The 25,494-nt window shown below is 40.1% G+C and overlaps 1 protein-coding gene across 2 annotated transcripts in view; it reads right to left on the reverse strand.

Moving 5' to 3' along the window:
* The window catches only part of Tmem150c (transmembrane protein 150C), a 68,898-nt gene that overhangs the window by 4,166 nt on the left and 39,238 nt on the right, over window positions 1-25,494 (reverse strand). For both annotated transcript variants that reach the window (XM_042678196.1, XM_042678195.1), the window contains exons 2-7: window positions 13,033-13,122; window positions 10,377-10,430; window positions 10,219-10,251; window positions 10,075-10,142; window positions 2,610-2,737; window positions 24-201 (exon numbers count right to left, since the gene is read on the reverse strand). In XM_042678196.1, the coding sequence (XP_042534130.1) occupies window positions 24-201; window positions 2,610-2,737; window positions 10,075-10,142; window positions 10,219-10,251; window positions 10,377-10,430; window positions 13,033-13,112 (541 nt within the window). In that variant the 5' untranslated portion in view covers window positions 13,113-13,122. The remainder of the gene's footprint in view (window positions 1-23; window positions 202-2,609; window positions 2,738-10,074; window positions 10,143-10,218; window positions 10,252-10,376; window positions 10,431-13,032; window positions 13,123-25,494) is intronic.

Consider the following 25,494-nt stretch of genomic DNA (forward strand, 5'->3'; position numbering starts at 1 on the left):
ACCTTTTCCCATTTAAAGGATACAGAGGACTACACAGAGAGTGATAGATGCTGAGAGGATAACTCGTGGAATCCCAGCTTTCCGTCCTTCATTCTTGATGTTGACTTTGAGTGTCAGTGCAGCCTGGATCCAGCAGGTCAATGTGCCAAACCCAAAGGTCAAGGAGGTTCCCACATTATGGATTTCTTCATCATTCGTGAGCTAGGGACAAACAGAAAATGGCATGTGGAGGCTCAGTTAGAAAAGGAGATGCAAGTCAGTGGAATATGTGGACAAACAAACAAGAACAATCAGGAAAGAGATAGCTTAGCCAGGCTCTGGTAGCTCATACCTATAATCCTAGCTCCTTAGGAGGCTGAGATCTAAGGATCAAAGTTTGAAGCCAGCCCAGGCAGACAAATCTGAGAGACTCCAGCTCCAATTAAGCAGCAAAATGCCAGGCTGTAGGCATGGCTTAAGGAGTAAAACACAAGCTGTGAGTGAGAAAGTTGAGTGAGAGCTGGGGGCCCCAAATCCAAGTCCAGTTACTGGCATACACACACACACACACACACACACACACACACACACACACACACACACACACACACGCATAAAGAAATACCAATACTAAGATACATACAATTTTCCATGCTATATACAATCTATTTCATTATCTAATAATACTTTTTTACCAATTAAAATAGTTTATAGTTACAAGATTCAAAAAATTTTTTAAATATATGTTTAAAAAAGAGTATTGAGGGACTGGGAAGTTGGCTCAGTGGTAGAGCACTTGACTTGCATGCCTGAGGCCCTGGGTTCGATTCCTCAGCACCACATAAGCAAAAAGAAAAGAAAGCCGGAAGTGGCGCTGTGGCTCAAGTGGTAGAGCACTAGCCTTGAGCTGAAGAGCTGAGGGACAGCACCCAGGCCCAGAGTTCAAGCCCCACGACCGGACCCAAAAAGAAAAAAAAAAAAGAGTATTGATTGAAAAGTGTGTCTCTTATGCCATGTATCCATCACCTGCTCTCTCTACAAGCAATTAGTTATTTGATTCCTCTATATTCTAATTGTAGGTAGTCTCACCATTATTCTTCATCATTCATAGCTTTGGAATAAACTCTCTATTCTCATGGTAATCACTACCCTAATGAGCATGTTCTAAGAATGTGGCTTTCTGCTTGCCTAACTTCTAGAATAGTTAAAGGAAATTTGTGGGAATGCCTGTCAAATAATTCAAGCAAAACCTTGGTTGCTAGTGTGCAGCCAGGAGAAAGTCTTGGGAAAAAGTGGCCCTGGATAATGAGTTAGCGAGGGTAAGGATTAGGGCAAGAAAGGGTCTTGGAAAATCTACTGGCATATTTTTAGTAAGAACATTAGCAGACGCTGGGGTCCTACATTCATGGGCATTTCAGTCAATAGTAGTGGGAGAGGGAGGTTGGGGTCAGTATTTTCACAAAGGAGAAAGTTAGTAACCGTAAACGTATGTCACACATTGGAGGTTGGTGTGGACCAGGGGAATGGAGGCAAGTCAAACTGCTGCAATAAATGAAGTCAGTCAGGACCAGAGTTGGGTGATGGTATTGACAAGGGAATGTACTCTTCTAGGTTGTAACTGCTGGCTTCTAAATTTCTAGGAGAAAGTTGTGTGTGTGTGTGTATACATGTGTTTTTTTTTTTTTTGGTTGGTCATGGGGCTTGAACTCTGGGCTTAGGCACTGTCCCTCAGCTCTTCAGCTCAAGGCGAGCGCTCTACCACTTGAGCCACAGTGCCACTTTGGTTTTCTGGTGGTTTATTGGAAATAAGAGTATCACGGACTTTCCTGCCCGGGCTGGCTCTGAACCATGATCCTCAGATCTCAGCCTCCTGCGTAGCTAGGATTACAGACGTGAGCCACCAGCGCCCGGCAGGTTTGTATATTTTAATACAAGTCATAGGTGTTCTAGAGAAATTCTTGCTTGGCTTCCATGTGAACTTGTTAATCTGAAATGCAAGCATTCCTCAAATAGGCTATTTGATCAGTGTTTAATGATAAATAAGCAATGATGTCATTAGTTTTCCAAAAAGGCACAACAGGATACAATTTGTTTTGAAAAACAAAAGTGTAAAGCACTTTGAAATCTTTTGTAGAAAGCATGGAACTATTATAGCTTTTTCCCCCACAGTCACACCATACTACATGCACCATAGACCATTTTATGTGATCGGGATCCTTGTGGTAACTGCGGGAGAACCTGTACATACTAGGAACTGGAATTATTAATTGTTTTGAAGGTGCATGCAGAATTTATTTATTTAGTGCCAGTACTGGGGCTTGAACTCAGGGCCTCACACTCTTCCTTGGCTTTTTTGCTCTACCGCTTGAGCCATACCTCCACATATGACTTTCTGTTGGCTAGCTAGAGTTAGGAGTCTTGCGGATTTTTGTCTGTCTGGGCTGGCTTCGAACCTTGATCGTCAGATCTCAGACTTATGAACAGTTAGGATTACAGGTGTGAGCCACCAGTGCCTAGCTTCATGCAAAATGTTATGGGCCATAGTGACTATCCTTCAGTGGTTATGATAATCACACAAGTGAAATCCTTACCAAAAGTGAGAGGAAGGTGAAAAAGGCCAAATGAAGTACCTGAAAATTACCAAGTAAGGTCATTCCAAAGGAAGCCAGACACAGTGCCACCAATCCACTAATATTCAGCCACGGGTTTAAAACCTTTGGTTTCAGTTGTATGAAGCGTAGAACAGCCACCACAAGGGCTAGGAATAAAGCAAAATCTTCAAATTAAAAAAAATTAAATCTCACACCTAGATTATGAGGCAGAGTTTCAGAGCTATAACATGCAACATATAACTTTTCACCACAGCCTATCTGAAATCTCTGAAATGCCAGACATTTTTCAAAGAAACATTCCATGCCATGCTTATGGTTACTCAGATGTCCTGATTATTTAAGCCAGGGAAGGAGAAAGGCAGGGAGGAGCTGAAGCCAGCAGTGTTCTTGCTACATGGGTGTTGCGTGGGTGACAGGACTATTACTGTGTTTTTCTCAGAGATTTCAAAAACAAGGTCGCCAAAGGACAGATTGGCTTAGGAGAACATTGTAAAGGCCCAGCACACAACAAATGAGATGAAGACAGAGAGAGCATGGCTGGGAATTCTCTGATTCAGTCATTTTCCAGCTTAAAATAGTGTGGAGCAGAGAAGGCAGGACAGGAAGACATGGGGAAGAGTTCAAGGTTACCATTGGACAAATAAGTGGGTCCCTGTGCCAGAAACTATTCCTGGGGACAGGAAGGAAGCTCAAGGGAAGTATAAAATCAGATCTTTCATTACTGTTTTTTCTGTCTCTGCCCATAGGTTGTCCCATTCAAAATACAAAGTCAATCCAAATTAGAGCTGTTAGAGTAATCATATTTATTTAGGAAATCCATAGCTAAACAGCAGATTGGGGATCATGGTACATACTGAAAAAACTATACCCTATATATCAAGATAATTCAATATTTTCTTTTTTGTGTGTGTGTGGGGGGAGGGGGTCCGGTCGTGGAGTCTGAACTCTGGGTCTGGGCACTGTCCCTCAGCTCTTCAGCTCAAGGCTAGCGCTCTACCACTTGAGCCACAGTGCCACTTCTGGCTTTTTTCTGCTTATGTGGTGCTGAGGAATCAAACCCAGGGCCTTATACATGCAAGGCAAGCACTCTACCACTGAGCTACCTTCCCAGCCCAAGATAACTCAATATTTTCAAATGACATTAATCACGAACTACTTTTTTTAAATGGTGGTACTGGGGTTGGGGTTAAACTCAAGGCCTTGTGCTTACATGTTACACTTGTTTGAATGGTGCTCTACCACTTGAGCCATACCCCTAGCCCCTACATTACTCATTTTAAAGGCCACTCTCCTTTGAAGAAAATTAGAATTTGAGAATTTGAAGACTGAATAGGAGAATTTAGATTTCAAACCCTGACTTCTAATAGAAACTAGTCCATACTCAAGCCACTTATCTCATTGTTTACTACAGAGATAGTTCATACATGAAGGATGGGAAGGGTTAGTCTATATATGAAAAAAACTTGCAATTAATTTAAATTGTATTGCATTTAAGAAAATGCAGTTACAATTTCCTAAGACAAGTTATTTTGACATTAAGTTCAACAGGGAAGACAATTTGAAATTCCATTTGGGTGCTGGTGGCTCACACCTGTATTCCTGGCTACTCAAGAGGCTAAGATGGGAGGATTGTGGTTTGAAGCCAACAGGAAAGTCTAAGAAGAGCTGTAGTTCAAGTTGTATGGCTCTAGTCTTGAGCAGCAAAACAAAACAAAACAAAAAATCAGGTAAGGTACAATGCACGATTTTATAGTTCAAGCCCCAGTAACGGCATGTAGACACAAGTGTGTGCATGCATGTGGGTGCGTGCACACACACATACACACACACACACACAATTTCCAGCACTACTTTGTTGTTTTTTTTTTGGGGGGGGGGTCCGGTCATGGGGCCTGAACTCTGGGCCTGGGTGCTGTCCCTCAGCTCTCCAGCTCAAGGCTAGCATTCTACCACTTGAGCCACAGTGCCACTTCCAGCTTTTTTTTTTGCTTATGTGGTGCTGAGGAACCAAACCCAGGGCCTCAGGCATGCAAGGCAAGCGCTCTACCACTGAGCCACCTTCCCAGCCCACTACTTTGTTTTTATAACAGTTTAGCTGGTAATTATTTCCTAAAGGTTTGACCTTGATTGTAGGCTCAGATAGTCATTCACATAAATTTGCATTTTCCAAGTATGCTGAATTTCATTCTATGACATTAAGCTTAGCTAGCTATCTTTTGGTTTCAGAAATACCTCCAGTCTTTGACAAATATAAAACTTGATTCATATCTGGATTTTTGAACTAAGATGAAGATAAACCATAATCCATGAAATCTCAAATTATGCAGCCCTGATATAGCTTTTAATGTATGTTTCAGCTAATGTCCAGTATGTTCTGGGGCTTGAACTCTGGGCCTGGGCACTGTCCCTGAGCTTCTTTTGCTCAAGGCTAGCAATCTACCACTTGAGCCATAGCACCACTTCCAGCTTTTTCTGAGTAGTTCATTGGAGGTAAGAGTCTCATGGACTTTCCTGCCTAGGCTGGCTTCAAACCATGATTCTCATATCTCAGCCTCCTGAGTAGCTTTTATTACAGGTGTGAGCCACTGGTGCCTGGCCTAATGCCCACTATTGATCAGAAAATTAATTAAAATTGGGTTGGTAGTAACTTCTCAAATAATTTGTTTGAAGGATATTGTTAGGAATTACATCGTAAGTTGTAAGATTATTATATCTGAGGGAATGACAAATAAACAATGTTCTATTAATTTTTAGGATAGGAATGGAAGAGGAAATAGGGGCAGGTAATTCAACTTATAGTATACTGACACAAAGCAACCATCCATGAAGAAGCCATTAGGTCAGGACCAAGCTCCAAAAGCACACCATGGGAGACACTCAATGGATAACTCTTTTTTTTGGGGGGGGGGAGAGGGGCCCTGTCATGGGGCCTGAACTCTGGGCCTGGGCCCTGTCCCTCAGCTCTTCAGCTCAAGGCTAGCTTTGGCCTTACAATTAGCATGCCATTGTTAATCTACAAACTCCATTATTATTCATCTCAGACAAGGCAAATATTTCCTTTAAACATTGATTCTAGTTAAATTTTAGAATAGGAGGAATAATTAAGACCCAATCCCCAAGCCATTTTATTAACTTTGGGATTGGATGAACACGGATTTGGACTGTTACGAAGTCCATTTTCAACCAAGTAGTCATTGAATTCTACCTTACTTACTAGGAAAGACCAGGGCATCAGGCAGCGTCAAAGCATCTTTTTATTGTGGATCTACTTTATCATGGCCACTTTCTGACCAATAGATAGATGCTTTTGTTTCATAAAGAATTACAAATTTTTAGCAGGATCTGGTGGCTCATGCCTACAATTCTAATTATTCGGGAAGCTGAGATCTGTGGATCAAGGTTTGGAGACAGCTAGGCAGAAAAGTCCACCAGACTCAATCTCCAATTAATAAGCAAAAATCCAGAAATGAAGGCCTGGCCCAAGTGGTAGACAGTGCTAACCACGAACAAAACAAAAACAAACAAAACAAAAAACTGAGAATTTGAAGCCTTGAGTTCAAGTCCTAATACTGGCTAAAATGATAGGTTTTGCTCATGGTCGGTTTTAGAAAAGAAAATTTTCTATCTTTATGCTGTTTTTGGTGTGTAGAAGAATCTTTGGTATCCAGGTATTTCCTATGTAATTTTCCTATCTATTTTCAAAGAAGCATTAATAGATATATTGCTGATTTTTTTAAGTTAAAATGTAAAAGTTTGGGATTGAATGGGTTTCTCAAGTGCAAAACTCAGAATGACATTTCCTCATTCAAAACTGATGTCTCACCAAAATATCTCTCTCCCTCTCCCTCTTTCTTTCTTTTTTCCTTCCTTCCTTCCTTCCTTCCTTCCTTCCTTTTTCTTTCTTTCTCTCTCTCTCTTCATGCCAAGACTAGGACTTGAGTTTGGGACCTGGGCCCTGTCCCGTAGTTTTCTCAATAAGGTTGGTACTTTACCGCTTGAGCCACAGCTCCACTTCTAGCTTTTTGATGGTTTATTGGACATTAGAGTCTCACAGACTTTCCTGCTCTTTGAACCATGATCCTTAGATCTCAAAGTCCTGAGTAACTAAGCACTTGTCTCAAATTTTCTTTTGCTTTATTTAGTTTTACTGTTTACACATTAATAATTCCTACTTACATCTGTTGTAGAACATGACTGTGAGTATGTTTTGGCTGAAGGAAAGAGAGTGGCTGCTATTAGGTGACTAAAATTATTCGGTCATTAGCTTTATCCTCACAGTCTCCCTAGAGCAGGAAACATTTTTGCCAACAAATTTGTTTTAGGTCTTCCTCCTTCTTCCCACACCCTCTCCCTTCCCAGTGGAAGGAAAGCATAGATTTAGGAGAAGAACACAGCTAATTCTGAACAGAAAATAATTGAGTTCTCCATCTTTGATTAGTCTGTCAAGAAGATAAAAGGTCTTTGGAAACTAATTTTAATAAATGTTATACAGACTCACTTTGGGATTATATTATAATCTATATGGCTGCCAAAACGCAGTGATTTATAGGCAATGTGGTCTATTTCTTGAAGCCAGTTGTATGGTCTAATGTAATGGTCCACAGCCTGAGAGGACAGGCCTGGAGGCTGAGAGCAGTAGAGAAAGAATCTTTAGTTAATGGATTCTTTTTCACTCCCAGAATTAATAAATAAATAATTGTTGGTTTGCTCTCACTGAGCACTAATCTTTTTTTTTTTTTTTTTTTTTTCTTTTTTTTTGGTCGGTCGTGGGGCTTGAACTGTGGGCCTGGGAGCTGTCCCTCAGCTCTTCAGCTCAAGGCGAGCACTCTACCACTTGAGCTACAGCGCCACTTCCCTGAGCACTAATCTTAATAATAAGTTTTATGTCTCCCAGGTGGCACCAAAAATGATGAAAAGATGATACAGACTAAACACAGAATATTACAATAGCTTCAAGCAAGAGCTGGTAAAAGCTTAATTGCTTTTAGAACAGGAAGAATTAGCGAATAAGATAATGACAAATGTCATCTGGAAGATGGGGACTTGTTTTTACTGCTTTGTTTTTCTGGACATGCTTTTATAACTGGTTAATCATAAGGTTTGTAACTTGTGAGCTGTGCAAACTGTTTTTGTTTAAAGACTAAAGACTACTGGGAGATACCTATTTGCCTAAAGAATATGAAGGAAGCAACATGTAGCTTTTTATATATTCATCTGTTTCTCTGAATGGAGATGGCTTGTGATGATTTTTATAGAAGCACGTTCCTATGCATCATGATTAAATGAGGCAGTGTTTATAAAACACTTAACTTTATGCCTGGAATAGAAATGCTGGTTTTTCATTACTGTCCTGTGCCCTGTGGGATAATCAGAGGGTTGGGTGCCAGCCTGCCAGTTACATGCTGACTGCAAGGATCTGCAGAAAGCTCCTGGCCCTCCTGTTCAGGGCTCACTCTTGGGCTTTGAGCTCTGCTCAATGGAAATATTCTTTAGCAGTCTTTTATGTCTTGGTATGAATAAACTTATTGAATCTTTTCAGAAGAGCAGTGCCAAGAATAGAAAAGAGAAACGAAAAGAGAGTACAAAGCTTCTGGCAGTTGTGAGGCTGAAGGCAGGGATGACCAAAGGAAAGACTAGGATTAGCCCTGGCCCCTCATATTGCTAGCTTCTGAGTGCTGTGCCTTTAGTACATGTGGACATCTAGGACATGAACATCCCCGACTATAAAGGCAGGAAGGGAAGAGCTGCTCTAAGGCATCTGGAGGTTCTTCTTCTCCCTAGTGGCCTGTAGCAGCCCATACCCTCCAGATACTTTCTGTATAGGTGAAGTCTATACTTGAGCAGGGACAAGAATATATTTGCCTTGTCAGGTACCAGCGGCTTATGTCTGTAATGCTAACTACTCAGGAGGCTGAGATCTGAAGACTGTAGTTCAAAGCCAGCCTGGACAGTCTTGTGAGATTCTTATTTCCAATTAACCAGAATGCAGATGTGGCTCAACTGGTAGCACCAGCCTTGACCCAAAAAAGCCAAGCAAGCAAGAGTGAGAGGCTCTGAGTTCAAGCCCCAGTGTTAATGAGAGAGAGAGAGAAAGAAAGAGAGAGAGAGAGAGGGAGAGAGAGAAGAGGGAATCAGCCGCAAGAAGAACTCTCATTAACTTCAGACAGGCATTCAAAGTGCTTCTCTGGGAGTGTTCTTCACATTTCTCACATTGGAAGATTATGCCTGTGTTGCGTGTTGGACCAAGAATCTCCCTTGACTTTGCAGGGACTTCTATAGGTTTCCCTCTCCTATAGAAACTTTTAAAAATATACATTGAGAATGAGAAAGTTTTTTTGTGCTGGAGGAAGGAAAGGATTTATACATAGAGGAAATAATAGGTCACTTCTTTGGAGGAAAAATCTTATCAACCAAAAGAACCATTTCCAGTCGGGTGCCAGTGGCTCACATCTATAATCCTATAGCCATCCAGGAGGCTAAGATCTGAGGATCTGAGGTTTGAAGAATGCACAAGACTCTAACCATCAAAAAGCTGGGCTGGAGGCATAGCTCAAGTGTTTGAGCACCATCCTTTAGCAACATAGCTAAGCAACAATTCAAGGTCTTGCATTCAAGCCCCAGTATGCGCATGCGTGCTCTCTCTCTCTCTCTCTCTCTCTCTCTCTCTCTCTCTCTCTCTCTCTCTCTCTCTCTCTCTCTCTCACACACACACACACACACACACACACACACAAAGGAAAAGAAAAAAGGTGGCCCTTTGAAACACGAGAAAATCTGGCCATGAAGAGATGGGATATAAGATGAAAGAGGCCTGGATGGTCCCCACCATCTTTGGAGGACTAACTGCGTCATCCAAGTGCATTCAGAAAAGAGGGACAGGAGATAGAAGGAGGGTCTTGGGGTCTGAAGAGTAAGTGAGGAATTGGAGCCAGGCAGGAAGACCAAAGGTTTCTGTTTTCTCAAGCCTACTCCCTTTGCTAGCTGGATGTGTATACAAGAGAGTGTTGTTCTAATGTCAATATTGACCTTTCGTGTGAAAATCAATAGCCACAAACAAGATTTATCCTGGGGGCCTGTGCCGTTTTTCCATCTTTGCCAGTGAAGGAATAAAGAAAGCATTCCTTTCAGAGTAAATGTATTGCACCGTGTTACATTTTCATGTAGGGTTTTAAGGCACATAAAATAGAGTATTTCATACCACAAAAAAAAAAAAAAATAAAGTTCAAGTATCTTGAAATGATAGAGACGGTCCAGGGAAGAGGAAAGGAAAGATGTAAGGTAAGCAGGATGATTGGATGTTTCCAGTTTACAAGGGGGAAAGAAAGAGACCCTTAAAACAAAAAAGCTGCCTTCCACATATTGACATGGATATAATATTCAATTATCAAGTAAGCTTAACCATTTTTTTATTTGACTTTTGGAGAAACTTAAAATAAAAAAGAATGCAGCAAAGTGCATAGAGCATTCTTTCTGTTCATCTTACCTAGGAAGGCCGCCATGTTCATGACTTGACTGAACACACAGCTAGCAGGAGGGTCATCACCTGCAATACTTGAAAATGATGACATACTTTATAATTACCGTCTTAATCTCTGTAACCCTCCCAACAGATCAATGATGGAGTTACCTTATGTACGGAGGATGCTTCACACCAGGCTTCCTGGGTAACAGAAAACACAGAGACTTGGGTTAAACCACAGACACTTATCAAAGTAAATCTTGCTCGTGCCACAGATTTGGCTCAATCTTTGGGTGAACAATAAATTCCTCAGAGATAAACTTTACCTTTCAGCTGAATTTAATGGTAAAATTTTGTCATCTTCCACAGCTATAAAGTACCTATTAGGAAAGAATGAGACGTTTATACAGAGCAAAATGTAAAACCAACCAACAAATCCAAGGACCGTTAATCAGAATGGATGTACTAAATCAAATTCATTCTTTTCTTTTTAAAATAATTGTTTGTTTGTTTTCTTTTTAGCTAAGACAATGCAACAATGTTCCCCTCCTTTTTTTTTTTGCCAGTCTTGGGGCTTGAACTCAGTGCCTGGGCACTGTACATGAATTTCTTCTTCTCAAGGCTAGCAGTCTACCACTTGAGCCACAGCACCACATCTGGCTTTTTCTCTGATTAACTGGAGATAACATCTCATGGACTTTACTTTGATAAGTGTCTGTCCTGGCTGGGCTTGAGCTGCAATCCTCATATCTCAGCCTTCTGAGTAGCTAAGATTATAGCTGTGAGCCAACAGCACCCAGTTCAATGCTCTTTAACTACTTCTTTGAGGATCAAATGCCATTATTAATATTTTTCTGGCTTTCTAAACACCTCCAAAATTAATAGTGATGAGTATAGTGTAGAAACTAGAAAACAAAGAAATAAACTTTGAGCCCAGTACTGGTGACTCACACATGTAATCTTATCTACTCAAAAGGCTGAGATCTACAGGATCTCTGTTTGAAACCAACCTGGGAAGAAAAGTCTATAAAACTCCATCTCCAAAATAACCAGCAAAAAGCTAGCTGGAGGTGTGATTGAAAATGGTGGAGAATGCCATGAGCAAACAAAATGAGCAAATGCGAACTCTTGAGTTCAACCCTATTATTGGCAAAATAACAAAAACAAAATGAAAACAGAGACCCTAACAATTGTGCAAACGAGACTTCAGAGTTTCTAATTTCTTAGGAATATGTGCCCACCATTCTTTTATTGTTTATCTTTCTTCTTTGTTCTCTCCTTCCTTCCCACTTTCCTTCTTTTCTCCCTCCTTCCCTCTCTTTCTTTCTCCCTCTCTTCCTCCCTTCCTCTCTCTTTCTTCCTTTTTTTCTTTCTTTCTTTCTGTGCTGGTACTGGTACTTGAATTCTGGGCCTGCATTGTTGCTCAGATGTTTTGCTTACAGCTGGTGGTCTCCTCTTGAGTCACACCTTCAGCTGGGCATATTTTGCTTGTTAGTTGAAGACAAGCATTGCAGACTTTTCTTTCCAGGCTGGCATCCAACCATGACCCTCAGATCTTAAGCCCTGGAGTAACTAGGATTATAGGCATGAGCCACTGATGCCTTGCTTGTGTCCATCATTCTTAATAAGCTTCAAAAAACTAAAAAAAAATCCTTAAAGTGAATATTACTTGAAAGAAGCAAGTCTGGGTATATGTCTATGGTTTACCATAGAAATATAAAATGTACTGATGTTCAGCTTATGGGCATAATAGACTTCATCAAAATAACTCTTCAATAAACTGGACTAAAAATAGAATTCTGTCCGTTCAAGTGAGAAAATCTTGCAAATACTGAATTCCTATAACCTGTTTACTAATGTGCATCACAGGAAGAACAGATAAGCACAAAATACAACCAGTATTCTTTAAGATCTGGTTCACATAATTTATTGATCAGTCTCACTATTTATTTTGAGTAATAAAAGGTGAGAAAAGCCAGGAGGAGTTAAGAAAAATTGAACTAGTAAATATATTATTTAAAAGTATTTAAAGGTTGGGCACCAATGGCTCACACCTATAATCTTAGTTTCTCAAAAGGCTAAGATTTGAGGCTCTCAGATAGAAGCCAGCTTGGGTAGAAAAGTGTTGTGACTCTTATCTCCAATTAAGTAGCACCCCCACGCCCCGAAATGGAGTTGTGGCTCAAGTGGTAGAGCACCAGACTTGAGCAAAAAAGCTGAGAGACAGCCCTGAGTCTTTGGGTATGCTCAATGAAGTAAGTCAGGCCCAGAGAAACAAACAGCACCCTTCTCTCATATGTGGAAGCAATTTCTAACTTATAAATACACAAGTAAACACAATGTGCAAACTGAAGTATGTATTGACTGAAGTATGGCATGCAGGGGAGAATCCAAATGGTATAACCCCTTAAAACAACTAATTCACAGTCCAACAAAATGAACACAAGGAAGTTGGTACTTCAGATGCAGGAGGGAGCTTAAAGGATAGGGCTAGATAAATGAAGAAAAGAAGGATGGAAGAGTGATGAAAAGGGTGGTATTGATCAAGGTGCATTGTACTCTGTGTGTGTGTGTGTGTGTGTGTGTTGAATTCAGAGATTGAGAGTATACCTGAGCTTTTTTGCTCAAGGCTGGTGCTCTACCACTTGAGCCACAGCTCCATTTCTGGCTTTTTGGTGTTTAATTGGAGATAAGAGTATCATGCATTTTCCTGGCCAGGCTGGCTTCAAACTTCAGTCCTCAGATCTCAGCCTTCTGAGTAGCTCGTATTACAGGCATGAGCCACCAGTTCCAGGGTCCTGTTTTGCACTTTTAAACTGATATGTTGAATGGTAGCCCCTTTGTACAACTACTTAAAGATAATAAAAATAAAATAGGTAAGTGAATTATTTATAAATACATTAAAAAGAAATGCCCTATCAAGACGATTTGAAATCTACAGTGCACCTGAATTCTGAAAATATCAATTAAGGACATACTCACACTATCCACAGCCCAGCTGAAGTAAACAAAGTAAAAACCAGAGGTAGAAACATCCACACACTGCATTTCTTCCCATCCATGCCTGTGCCACTGTAATGAAAATAATCATTCATTAACTCATCAATAATGAAGGCAAAACTTCACCTGATTCTTTTTAAATGGTCAGGAAGTCCATCTGGAAGAAATGTTTTATGAAACTATGATTCATATCTGTCATTCTTGCCCTTTCCTTCCTGTGGGAGAGCCACTGAGCAGTTAACACCAATGATTATTATCTAATATTACATTAAATATTCCCATCTTAGGAACGATTGGATGAAAAAATTCTTATAAAACCTTTTATGATCGGGCCAGGTGTGATGACTCATAGCAATTTGAGAGGCAGAGATTAGGAGAATTACAGAGTTCAAGGCCAGCACAGAAAAAAAAAAGTTAAAAAAAAGTTAGTGAGCTACATCTCACCAAGTAAGGTGGGCAGAGTAGTATATGCCTGTCATTACAGCTATGTGGGAGGTACAAGACTGTTGACTCAGCAAAAACATGACTCTTAAGTAAAAGGGCTGAGGATTGGCTGAAGAGGAGGAGAGGCTACCTATCAAAGGCAAGGCCCTGAGATCAAACAGAAAAAAGTTCCACAAAAAAATAGAAGAAAAAAGAAGAAAAGGGCTTTTAGACTGGTCTGTTCCTGGCTATATTTAGGAAAGCAGAAAGAGCTTTGAGTTAGGACTGTAAGGAGAGTCACAAGGTACAAAAGGCATACTTCAGCCACCCTTAATGCTCTTAGGAACATTTATGGATTTATGGACCTGACATGCATATTAGTCTATAATCTGGCCAGCAGCAGCATTAGAAATGAGTGGTTGCTAAATAAATTAGCAACATAGAGGGAAATGACAAATGCTTTGCAAATCTGAACTTTTCTCATGACACATTATTGAGCAGCTGTCTTGGTGAACTGTAAAGATGAACGCTGTGAAAAGCAATGCATTAAATTAACTCCAATAAAATATAGATGTTGAGCCTTTGTGGATATTACATTTTTAAAGCTAAAATAGCTGCATAAAAATCCTCATTCTCCCTATCTACATAGGGTTTTAGGCCAACACAGGCCAAAAAATGTTTGCAAGTCTCAACTCAACCTCAACAGAAAAAGCGGGGCATTGTGGTACACACCTGCCATCTCAGCTACAGTGGGAAGTATAAGCAGGGAGCCATGGTGTAGATAAGCTTGGGAAAAAGAATCTCATACTATCTCAAACAATAATCCCAGTTAAAAAGGGTGAAGGTATGATTCAAGCAGTAGAATGCCTGTTTACAAGTATGAAGCCCTGAGTTCAAACCCCAGTACTACCAAAAAGAAAAAAAAAAACCTACCCCTCTACTGGAATGAAAATGAAGTTTTAGAATTTTCTATGAAAAATGATAAATAGCAAATTAACACCTGATATCTTAAATATGCCTAAAACCAACACACAAATCACCAGACACAACAAAATTCCAGTCCTAAGAAAATAAAGCAGCCCAGTGACCTCTACTGCTCTTCTAATAAAAAAAAAATAGTAATGTGATTAATAACTTTTTTCTGGAGATGGAACTTAGGGCCTTGCACCTACTAGGCAAGTGCTTTACCACTGAGCTACAACTGCAGCCTTTGTTTTTTTTTTTTTTTGGGTCCGGTCGTGGGGTCTGAACTCTGGGCCTGGGTGCTGTCCCTCAGCTTTTCAGCTCAAGGCTAGCGCTCTACCACTTGAGCCACAGAGCCACTTCTGGCTTTTTTCTTTTTGCTTATGTGGTGTTGAGGAATTGAACCCAGGGCCTCAGGCATGCAAGGAAGGCACTCTACCACTGAGCCACCTTCCCAGCCCCACAACTGCAGCCTTTAAACAGCATTTCTACTGAGATCTCAGTGTTCATCATTATTATTACTATTATTGTTATTATTTTGTCAGTAGTAGGACTTGAACTCTCAGCCTTTAAACAGCATTTCTACTGAGATCTCAGTGTTCATCATTATTATTACTATTATTGTTATTATTTTGTCAGTAGTGGGGCTTGAACTCTAGGCCTGGGAGCTGTTCCTCAGCTCTTCAGCTCAAGGCGAGTGCTCTCCCACTTGAGCCTCAGTGTCACTTCCAATTTTCTGGTGGTTAGTTGGAGATAAGAGTCTCATGGACTTTCTTGCCTGGGCTGGCTTTGAACTGCGATCCTCAGATCTCCCCCTCCTGAGTAGCTAGGATTCCAGGCATGAGCCACCAACACCCAGCTCAGTGTTCATTATTTTAACATTTGCAACTCCCACAATTTCACTTATTGCATCTGAACACACATTGCACATTTCTTGGCACCCCTGCTGACACTACTGTCACGTGTGCTGAGACTTTCAGGACCTTCTGGAATTGGATACTGTAGGACAGTGATGCTCCTGAAGACCTCTGAACCATTCCCTCCTGGAAAGTGTCAGAACCAGCCTGCTTGATTTGTCTTTCGGACCAGGAGACAGACATTAACCAGACTGGTATGATTTTTAACAGCCACCACTCAGCCTAAACACCTATCTGGAAGAAGTGTTAAATAACCCAAGTGCGAAGTTGAAAGACATTGAAGAAATACTTTCAATTAATTTAGTCTACTTCATGATTATTGATACCCACTTGCATTTGGTGAGTTCTGATGACCACAACTATTTATTCACACCAGTCTATACTATATAGAAAGAGTAATCATTCATTATCTGGGAGGATATATTCTAAAACCCTGGGAGAATGTCTAAAACCATGCATAGCGTCTATCCTACATGTACTCCCTAATATATACCTTTTTACTTAAAGGAAGCCCTTTATGGTTTCTCTTTAGCATATATGGATTGCCAAGATCACATGTTGCAATTTGGGCCATTATTAAGTAAATGAGGAGTCCCTGAAGGACAAAGCCCTGCGTTGTGATAACTGAGAAGGCTATTGAGTGATTAATGGGCAGGTTGCATATACTGTGTATATACACTGGACACGGAATTATTCATGCCCCAGGCAGGGTGGAGTGGGATGGCACAAGATTTGATTATACTCCTCAGAGCAGCACACAATTCAAGATTTAGGAAATGTTTATTTCTGGAATTATCCATTAAGATCTTTGGACCATAGTTGACTATAGGCAACTAAAACATGGAATGTAAAACTAGAATAAAGAGAGGACTACTGTAAAACATATGAGGTAGTGGTACCTGGCTTTCCAGTTTACCTAAAGTAGAGGAATGGTGAAGATTTTAAGCACATACAATGTGGTTAGTCAGTGTCTATGAATTTATTCATGTCCAAACTTGTGAGCTTTAATAAAGTTATCAATTACAGTACCAAAAATAATTCCATCAGTGGCCAAGATGTAGAGAAAGTACAGAAAATAGGGGTGGTAAGCAAATAGGTAAATGAATTATAATGACCAGACCTACCACTGGAAAGGATGCTCTGGCTGATGAGTTACAAGATGGTTATGCGCTAGCTTCTAGCCTCAGTTTTGCCAGAAGCTGACTCTTGGGCCTGACTCTGTTATTGAAATATGTAATGCAATTTTCCTATATCTCTGCATAAAGCTTATTGAATTCAAAGAGAGCAAATGATGCCAAAGATTTGAGGCCTTCCTAAGGTGATGAATCCAAGTCCAGTATGTTAGATCTTTGCAGTGATGAATGCTCCTGTGCACTCAGAATTTGTCATCCCCAGAGGAAATGACAACCATTATGACATTACATTGGTGACAGAATCATAATGCCAACATACAGATACATGATGAGAAACAGAACCGTCCATTGGGCCAACCATCACATTGGAAAGTCAATATTTGGAAGCAAGCAAGTAGATAAGGAGCATGAAGAAGATACGTGCCTTTAAGGACCTGGAAACAAGCTACCTTAGCTTCCTGCATGCATTTCCTCTAGAGTGGGATCGCAGAAGTGGGATGCAAAGCATAGGATGGAAATCCAGCCCAGCCCCATGCAATCTTGAGCAGGTTATTCATCTCTGAAGCCTAAATCTAATCCTAGAGATCACTTCTATTTGTTAAGATTTCTCTGAGGATTAATGATGACATATGGAAAGTACCTGGCCCCAAATCTATGTCCCATACATGCTTTCAAATGACTGAGCACATCAATGCTTATGTTAGAACCAGATTCCCATCTTGAAGGCCAGGCATCAGAACAAGTTAACACTTTCTTCTCTGTGCTTCCATGTATCTAGAATGGTACACACACCCTGATTTATAGTTGTAATTGTGTCCTACAAGTGGCTTTCCCCAAAAAACTAATCTTAGTATCTTGCTGTGGAAGGTCTGCCTTTCTGAGACTCTGGTGTTTTATTATCTTCTAATACATTTCTTTTCTTCATTTGCTTAGTTGTGGAATCATATGAAGTAGCCATTGGCTGACTGTGGGCAACTAAATGAATCTGTAGATAAGGGGTTGGGGGATTACAGTAGAAGGTGCAGTGTGAGCTAGCTGTCCATGGATAAACTGTTTATTGTTTACTAGTTTAACTCTATGAAGAACTTTACATCCCAATTTTGAGAAAACCAGCTCTATCTGTGCCTGATGACACATGAAAATCACCCCTCCCCTTTTAAACTCTAAAGGACACCTTGGGAGATGGAAAGACAAAAATCTATGGATGGTTGTATCATCAGTTTGCAATGGAACTCCTTTGGTGCTTCTCTAGGATTTTTTTGTAATGTTGGTTATAACTTTTATTATTTTTTTGAGACCTTCGCAAATGCACAGGCAAGTACAAGAAGTAGTGCAGTGAAAATAATAAAGTAATGTAGTACACTCTTCACTCTGTCTCTCCAGTGATTATTTCATGCATAACCATCATCAAACTAGATGCTGGCTCTGATATAGTTCTTGAGCTTTTGTCAAATTTCATTCGCTTTCTACACACTCCTTTAGTGTTACATAATTTTTGCTTCCTACATAGACATGTGACAATGTATTTATTGACCATTTATGTATCCTCTCTGAAGAAATGTCTATTTAAATCTTTCACTTTTTTTTTTTTTTTTTGCTGGTCCTGGGGCTTGAACTCAGGCCTGGGCACTGTCCCTGAGCTTCTTTTGCTCAAGGCTAGCACTTTACCACTTGAGCCACAGCTCCACTTCCAGCCTTTTCGGTTTATGTGGTGTTAAGGAGTCAAACCAAGGGCTTCATGCATGCTAAGCAAACACTGTACCACTAAGCCACATTCCCAGCTCCTCTTTCATGTATATTAAAGCTGGGTTGTTTGGGTGTTTGTAGCTAAACTGTAGTTATTTTTATATTCTGGATATGAATTTCTTATTAAATGTATGATTTATGGAATGTCCTCCCATTATACACACAAGTTACCATTTCATTATGTCAGTGTGTCCTTTGCCACCAAGTTTTTAATTTTGATGAATTCCAATTTATCTAATCTTTCTTTTATTGACTTGCTTTGGTGACAGGTCCAAGAAGTCATTGCCACGTCCAGGATTATGAGGCTTCCCTTCTATTTTCATCTAAGACCTTTTTTGGTGTTAGCTCTTCCCACTTAGGGATTTGATCCATTTTGAGTTAAATTTGTGTATGGTGTAGGTAAGCCTATTCATCTGAATGGAAAACAGAGCCATTTACTTATTGGCACTTTTCAGGGTCTTCTGCAGTGCATCAGTTTTTAGTTTTGATAAAAACCTAACTTGCCAAATCTTCCATTTGGGGTAATGCTTTTGATGCCAAATTTAAGAACCCTTTACTTATTCCTTGATCTCAAATATATATATATATTTTTTTGGGTCCGGTCATGGGGCCTGAACTCTGGGCCTGGGCGCTGTCCCTCAGCTCTTCAGCTCAAGGCTAGCACTCTATCACTTGAGCCACAGTGCCACTTCCGGCTTTTTTCTTTTTGCTTATGTGGTGCTGAGGAATCGAACCCAGGGCCTCATGCATGCAAGGCAAGCGCTCTACCACTGAGCCACCTTCCCAGCCCAATCTCAAATATTTTCTCCTATGTTCTTTTTCTTTAAAAATATTGTGGTCTTATTGGAGGGGGGCAGTGTATGGTAGTATGGTGTTTACTAGGCATATGCACTACAATTTGAATCATATATCCAGACTTACTTTGCTTTAACTATTTTTTAGATAGGGTCTCACATTTTCTACCTGAGCTACCTTTGCTCTGTGATCCTCCTACCAATGTCTTCCACAGAGCTGAGATCATAAGTGTACACTACCTCCCTTGGCTGTGATTGTACATCTAAATTCTGTGATCTGATTATACTTTTTTTGGGGGGGATGGGGGGTCCGGTCCTGAGGCCTAAACTCTGGGCCTAGGCGCTATCCCTCAGCTCTTCAGCTCAAGGATAGCGCTCTACCACTTGAGCCACAGAACCACTTCCGGCTTTTTTCTTTTTGCTTATGTGGTGCTGAGGAATCAAACCCAGGGCCTCAGGCATGCAAGGCAAGCGCTCTACCACTGAGCCAACTTCCCAGCCCCTGATTATACTTCTTTAACTATAAATTTTTATCATCTTATTGACCTGGGTTAGATCCTAGATGGTATACAAGTAACTTTGGCAAGGATCAGGAAAATGTGGCGTAGTAGAATGGGACTGTTACACACACATTAATGCACATTAAGAAATGCCTTGTGAGATCCATTTGTACAGCAGGACTCATACTAAAAGATAATAATACAACCTACCAGAGAAGAGCTTAAAATAAGACAGCTGTGTGTGTGCACATGCATATGGATGTATACAGGTATGCATGTATGTGATATGTCCATGTGCATGTATATTTACATCAGTGTGCGTGTGTATACAGTGCTATGAGTGCATGAATACTTGTGTGCATTTCTGTGTTTGCATGTACATATGAATGTGTGTACAGGTACACATACGTGTGCATGTGTGTTTATGTTGCATATGTCCATATATGTGTTTATGTATGTGATATATATGTGTATGTGTAAATGTGGGTGTGTATATGTTGGTATATGTGTATATGTGTATAGAGGGGAAGGCCCACATAGCCCTTCTATCTCCCTTCTATATTTGCTCTGGGGATGGGAGGGAAAAATCAAGAGAGAGAGAGAATGAGGGAAGTGGTGACATTGTTCAGAAAGAAATGTACTCCTTATCTGACTTATATACTGTAACCCCTCTGTATATTACCTTTAAAATAACTATAAATATTTTTAATTAATTTTATTGTCAAGGTGATGTACAGAGAAGTTACAGTTACCTGTGCAAGGTAATGAGTATACTTCTGGTCCAACATTGTTACCCCCTCCCTCATTTTTCTCCCACTTTCCCTCCCCTCAGTCCCCTTACCCCCAAGTTGTGAAGTTCATTTCCAACATAGTGTCTATTGATTATTGCTGCTGTATTGGTTCACCCTTTGTCCTTTGTCTCATTATTTTGCTGTTCCCCTTCCCTTCCCCAATTCAGATAAATGTATATACAAGACACAGGTACCAAAATCAAACACAGTGATAACAAGAGATAAAACAATGGGGAAATAAACAAAAAGAAAGAAATAACTTCACACAGTAAATACATTAAAAAAATAGGATATGGCCAAAATTGTTCCTTCAATTAAATTTTGCCTCCTAGCTGCAGCATAATTCTGAACCTCCAAATTAAAGATTGCAAATAATTTTGCAGTCAGATTTACATTTTGGTCTGTAAAGAATTTAAAGTCTTTAAATGCCTTTCAGTTTTCCCCTTTGTGATGCTTTTTGTCAACTTAATTTATTTATGTGGTTTTGATGGCATTTTGTTGTTGGTGTTTGTTGTGGTCTCTATGCAAAGGTTTTTATTTTGTCATTTCTAGTTGTGTGTTTTCTGAAAAGATTATTGACCAATTGGTATAAATTTAAAAAGTAAAGGGTCTAGAAGAATTAAAGAATATAGAAGTGCCTCAGAGAAGTTAAATAAAACTATCTTTTCTGGGAAAATTACCCCTGAAATTGCCAGGATCATCTGGAGACCTGAACATTGCTTTCAGAACCTGTTTCTGGTTTTGTTTACCTATCAATGCCGCATATGACAGAGCTCAGTGGTTTTACCTCTTTCTCTGTCCCTAGCAAGGACTATGTCACATGCATTTCTCTTTTCTTGTTCTCAAGAATCTTAGCAGCAGATTTTGTTTGTGCTCTGTTTTGGTGCTATGGCTATAGTGGTGCCAGGAGTTTAATAGCACTCACTCTAAGCTGCTGTAGCTCAGTCAGTTCAGATGATGTACTTGACTGGAAGTGGATAGAGCTATTCAATCAAGGCTCCTGACTGTACCTCACTAAGAAATAAAGTGAAAACCGAGATGATCTCTTCTTTCCATCCTGAATATTACAAAACTAAAATGACCCATCATTTCCAGAAATTGTTACCTGAACTATAAATTCCATTCTTTTCCTGGGCTAAGTGGACAGAGGGAATATTACACACTGCTAAGAGTTTTAGCTTTGCATTCTGCATTGTACTTTTTACTTCTATATTTACTCTTCTGATAATAATCTTTCAATATTATTTCATAGGAAAAAAAAACCTAAGGATAAGTGTCCCCATATTTTAAGTGGCCAATTATATCTGGAATGTCATCTAAAGATCTGACAAAAGGAGAGGAAGAGCCAGAATGACGTAATCCTCTGAAAAAGGTTCTGGCATTAAGAATGCCTTTGGAAGACTTCTTCCAACTGTTTCTATTTATCCAAATGACTTGCAAAGCTGTTCTTCAGATGGTCAAAGTTTCTTAGAGAGCCAATACTGCCAGCTTTGTACATTTTTACCATGTAGTCTTTTCTTGCAACAACTGTCATTCCCCAAGTGTGAGTGATTTGCTCTGTCTTGCCCTGGCTGTGGGCATTGTGAGGACTCTTCCGCACTTGGAGTGAGATGGAGAAAACTCCTCTCTGCAGGCTTTCTCTTATCTGCTCCTTCTGTGGCCTGGCATCTCAGAAGCTCTTGCTTTTCCTCAGAGAGAAAATGAACTGTAGCAAAAGGATTGTGGTGGCTGCCTCCATAGATGACATTCTTGGTATTCTGGAAGTCTAAATTCAAACAGCCAAGAGAATACTTACAATCTCATTGGAAGCAAAGCTGTACTCTACACGATGTGAGCAAGACCTCTACTTTACCTAAGAGCCCTACTTTAAGTTGTTCAACAATGGGGCATATGAGTTTTCATCCTTTTATCAGCACATTAGTATAAACTAATGAAGCAAACAAAGTCAAGGAACATTGCATAATTACTATCCCAGAGGACAGGTTTTCTATTGCATCAAAGGATAGTGAAACACTTTCAACCACCAATGAAAATTAAAGTCCATTGGGTCATCCCATTTGCAGTTTTTAACACATTGTCAGTGAGAGTAATTTCTAACAATGACTGACATGGCGCAAAAGTTAAGATACAGCCAGGCACCAGTGACTCATTCCAGTAATCCCAGCTACTGAGGAGTCCAAGATCTGAAGAACATGGTTCAAAGCCAGCTCAGTCAGAAAAATCCATCTCCAATTAATCAGTAAACAGCTAGAAGTGGAGGTATAGCTCAAGTGAGCAATAAAACTGAGGACAGCATCTAGGACTTGACTTCAAGCCCAGCACATGCAAGCGCCTGTGCGCGTGTGCACGCGCGTGCACACACACAGACACACACTCACACACGTTAAATCCTTTCCCAGGGCCAGAAAATGATTTGCTTGCTGCAAAGAGGCAGTGGACAGAGAGGCAGCTAGACTTGTGTACTCTAGATCTGGATCACCAAGGCTTGTAATTCTACTTGGTGACTTATTAGCATGTGGCTTCCATTAAGTCCTCTCTATGGGTTGATTTCTTCTCAGTAAGATGAGATGAATAACAGTATCATACAGGTTTTGTGTAGATTGAAGATATAAGAGAGAAAAACTCTCAGAACAATGTGTAGCAGATAGCCAGCCTTTCAATGCTAACTACAATCATGCATACATTCCTGCCAGTGATAAACCTTGTATGTAATGGTGATCCTCTATGCTCCCGTTACCTAGTGATCTCATGGTAAGTTTGTGTAAGTCCATTTCAATGTTCCCACAAGTATGAGATCATCAAATGACACTCTTCTCAGGATGTGGCCTGTTCTTAGTTGACTGCTCAAGGTCTTTGGTTATCTTTTTTTTTTTTTTTTTGCTTTATAATTTATCAGGAAATGAGCTATCTACCATGGCAATTTTTCATTCTGTTCTCAGGCCAGCTGGAATGGGACAGAAAAGATTAACGAGCTACCCACTAATGACCAAGAATGTCACCGTGTCTGTGAACTGAGAGCCTCATGGGACTCTTCACCATGTATGTCATGAGCAAGTTGAAGATTTGGATTATATTGTAACCTATTTGCAATTATAAGGGGTAATGACAAGGATGATTTCTTTTTTCTTTTGCTAAAATGTTTATAGACTGAGATACAAATCAGCATAAAAATATGCCAAACAGTCAACAAATAAAATCACAAGCTAACAGCTAAAGTTTTTTTCCCCCCACTGAATCCTAAGCTCACAAAAGCATAATAGTCAAGTGATCTGGCATCACCTTATAAGTAGTATTCATCTGTGATGTTGATTTACTGTTCTGCAGAGTTTTTGGGGGTATACTGACAAGACACCATAAGTGAATAAAGAATTTCTGTAAAATGTTACTGTTCCCCAAAGAATATGATGATTTCTCTGTATTTGATGTCGGTATAATTTGTGGAGGAGAAGGGGAAAAACAAATCGTTTAAATAGGGATACAGGTGGACCCATTGCAACAATGAGATGTACAAGTCGTTATGTCGAAAATGACATAACGAAGGGGGAGGAGAGCGGGGAGGATTGGGTGGGGGGGTCGGGGAGGATGGGAAGGGACGGGAAGGGGAAACAAAGGAGGAGGCTGCAATGCTTGATAAGAAATGTACTCATTATCTTGCCCATGTAATTGTAATCCCTCTGTACAGTATTTTCACAATAAAAAAAAAAGAATATGATGATTTCTAATTAGAACCAGAAGTGACTGGTTTTTCTTTACTAATCTCTTGGTTTCTAACAGCAATCACTTTCATTCAGTTGGCAGATGACTACAGGGTTCCTCTTGTGCTGTGTCCCACAGAATTCCTTAGAAACAGGTGGAACACACTGTCCCAGTGTCACTCCTGATAATCCCAGAGGGAATTCACTAGTATCTTATTTAACTCAATATAGTTTGAGGGTTTATATACTAAGAGCCTCCTCAAAGTTCATTTATATCTTTGATGATAATGATGATGATGATGATGATGATGATGATGATGATAATGAATACTGCCTAAGTGTGACAGGTATAATTAGCAACCCAACAGTCACTTCTCTTGACTTCACTTAACAGAAATCTAATTTTATTCAGGACAGCAATGTGCTCATCCCATGATACAGTTTTGATTGGTTGGGCCAAGCATGGCTTTCTAGTTTTTCTTTGACAAGTCCTCTTGTAGATTTCCTTGTATTTGGTCAGTGACATGCAAGAGGAAGTCTAATGAGTAGCAAAGGGAAAAGGTTGACACCTTTTGGAATGAAAAGACTCCATTCTTTCCAGTTTCCTTTCTACTTGGGATGATGTAGTGAAAATATAGTATCTAGTGCTATGGCAGAAGACCCAGACTCAAGAAGACTCAAAGACTTATAAAGACTCAAAGCATGTAGATGACAGAACAGAAAAATAAAATAAAATAGAGTAAGTCCTCAATAGCATTATTAAGGCACAAAATACCATTTATACCACTATCCAAACTTTTTTCCCTGTCTGGTAATTTACTTTTTTTTTTTTTTTGCCAATTTTGCTCAGGGTCTAGGCACTATCCCTGAGCTTCTTTTGCTCAAGGCTAATGCTCTACTACTTGAGCCACAGCACCACCTCCAGCTTTTTCTGTTTATGTGGTACTGAGGAATCGAACCCAGGGCTTCATGCATGCTAGGCAAGCACTGTACGACTAAGTCACATTCCCAGCTCCTGGTAATTTACTTTTATCAGCATACATTAGTTGGAGTGGGGAGTTCATTGTGAACAATATTACAACAGATATAGGTATGCAGGTATCTTTCTTTTTTCTTTTTGTTAGTTGTGGGGCTTGAACTCTGGGCTTGGGCACTGCCCCTGAGCTTTTCAGCTTAAGGCATGTGCTCTACCACTTGAGCCACAGTACCACTCCCAGTTTTCTGGTGGTTAATTGGAGATAAGAATCTCATGGACTTTCCTGCTAGGCTGGGTTTGAACCTTGATCCTCAGATCTCAGCCTCCTGAGTAGCTAGGATTACAGGCCTGAGCCACAAGTGCCCAGCTCTTTTTTTCTTTTTTCCTTTTTTTTTTGCCAGTCCTCGGGCTTGAACTCAGGGCCTGGGCACTGTCCTTAAGCTTCTTTTGCTCAAGGCTAGCACTCTACCACTTGAGTCACAGCACCACTTCCAGCCTTTTCAGTT

The sequence above is a fragment of the Dipodomys spectabilis genome, unplaced genomic scaffold (genome assembly GCF_019054845.1).
Source record: "Dipodomys spectabilis isolate Male_0828 unplaced genomic scaffold, ASM1905484v1 ptg000043l, whole genome shotgun sequence".
Lineage (NCBI taxonomy): Eukaryota > Metazoa > Chordata > Mammalia > Rodentia > Heteromyidae > Dipodomys > Dipodomys spectabilis.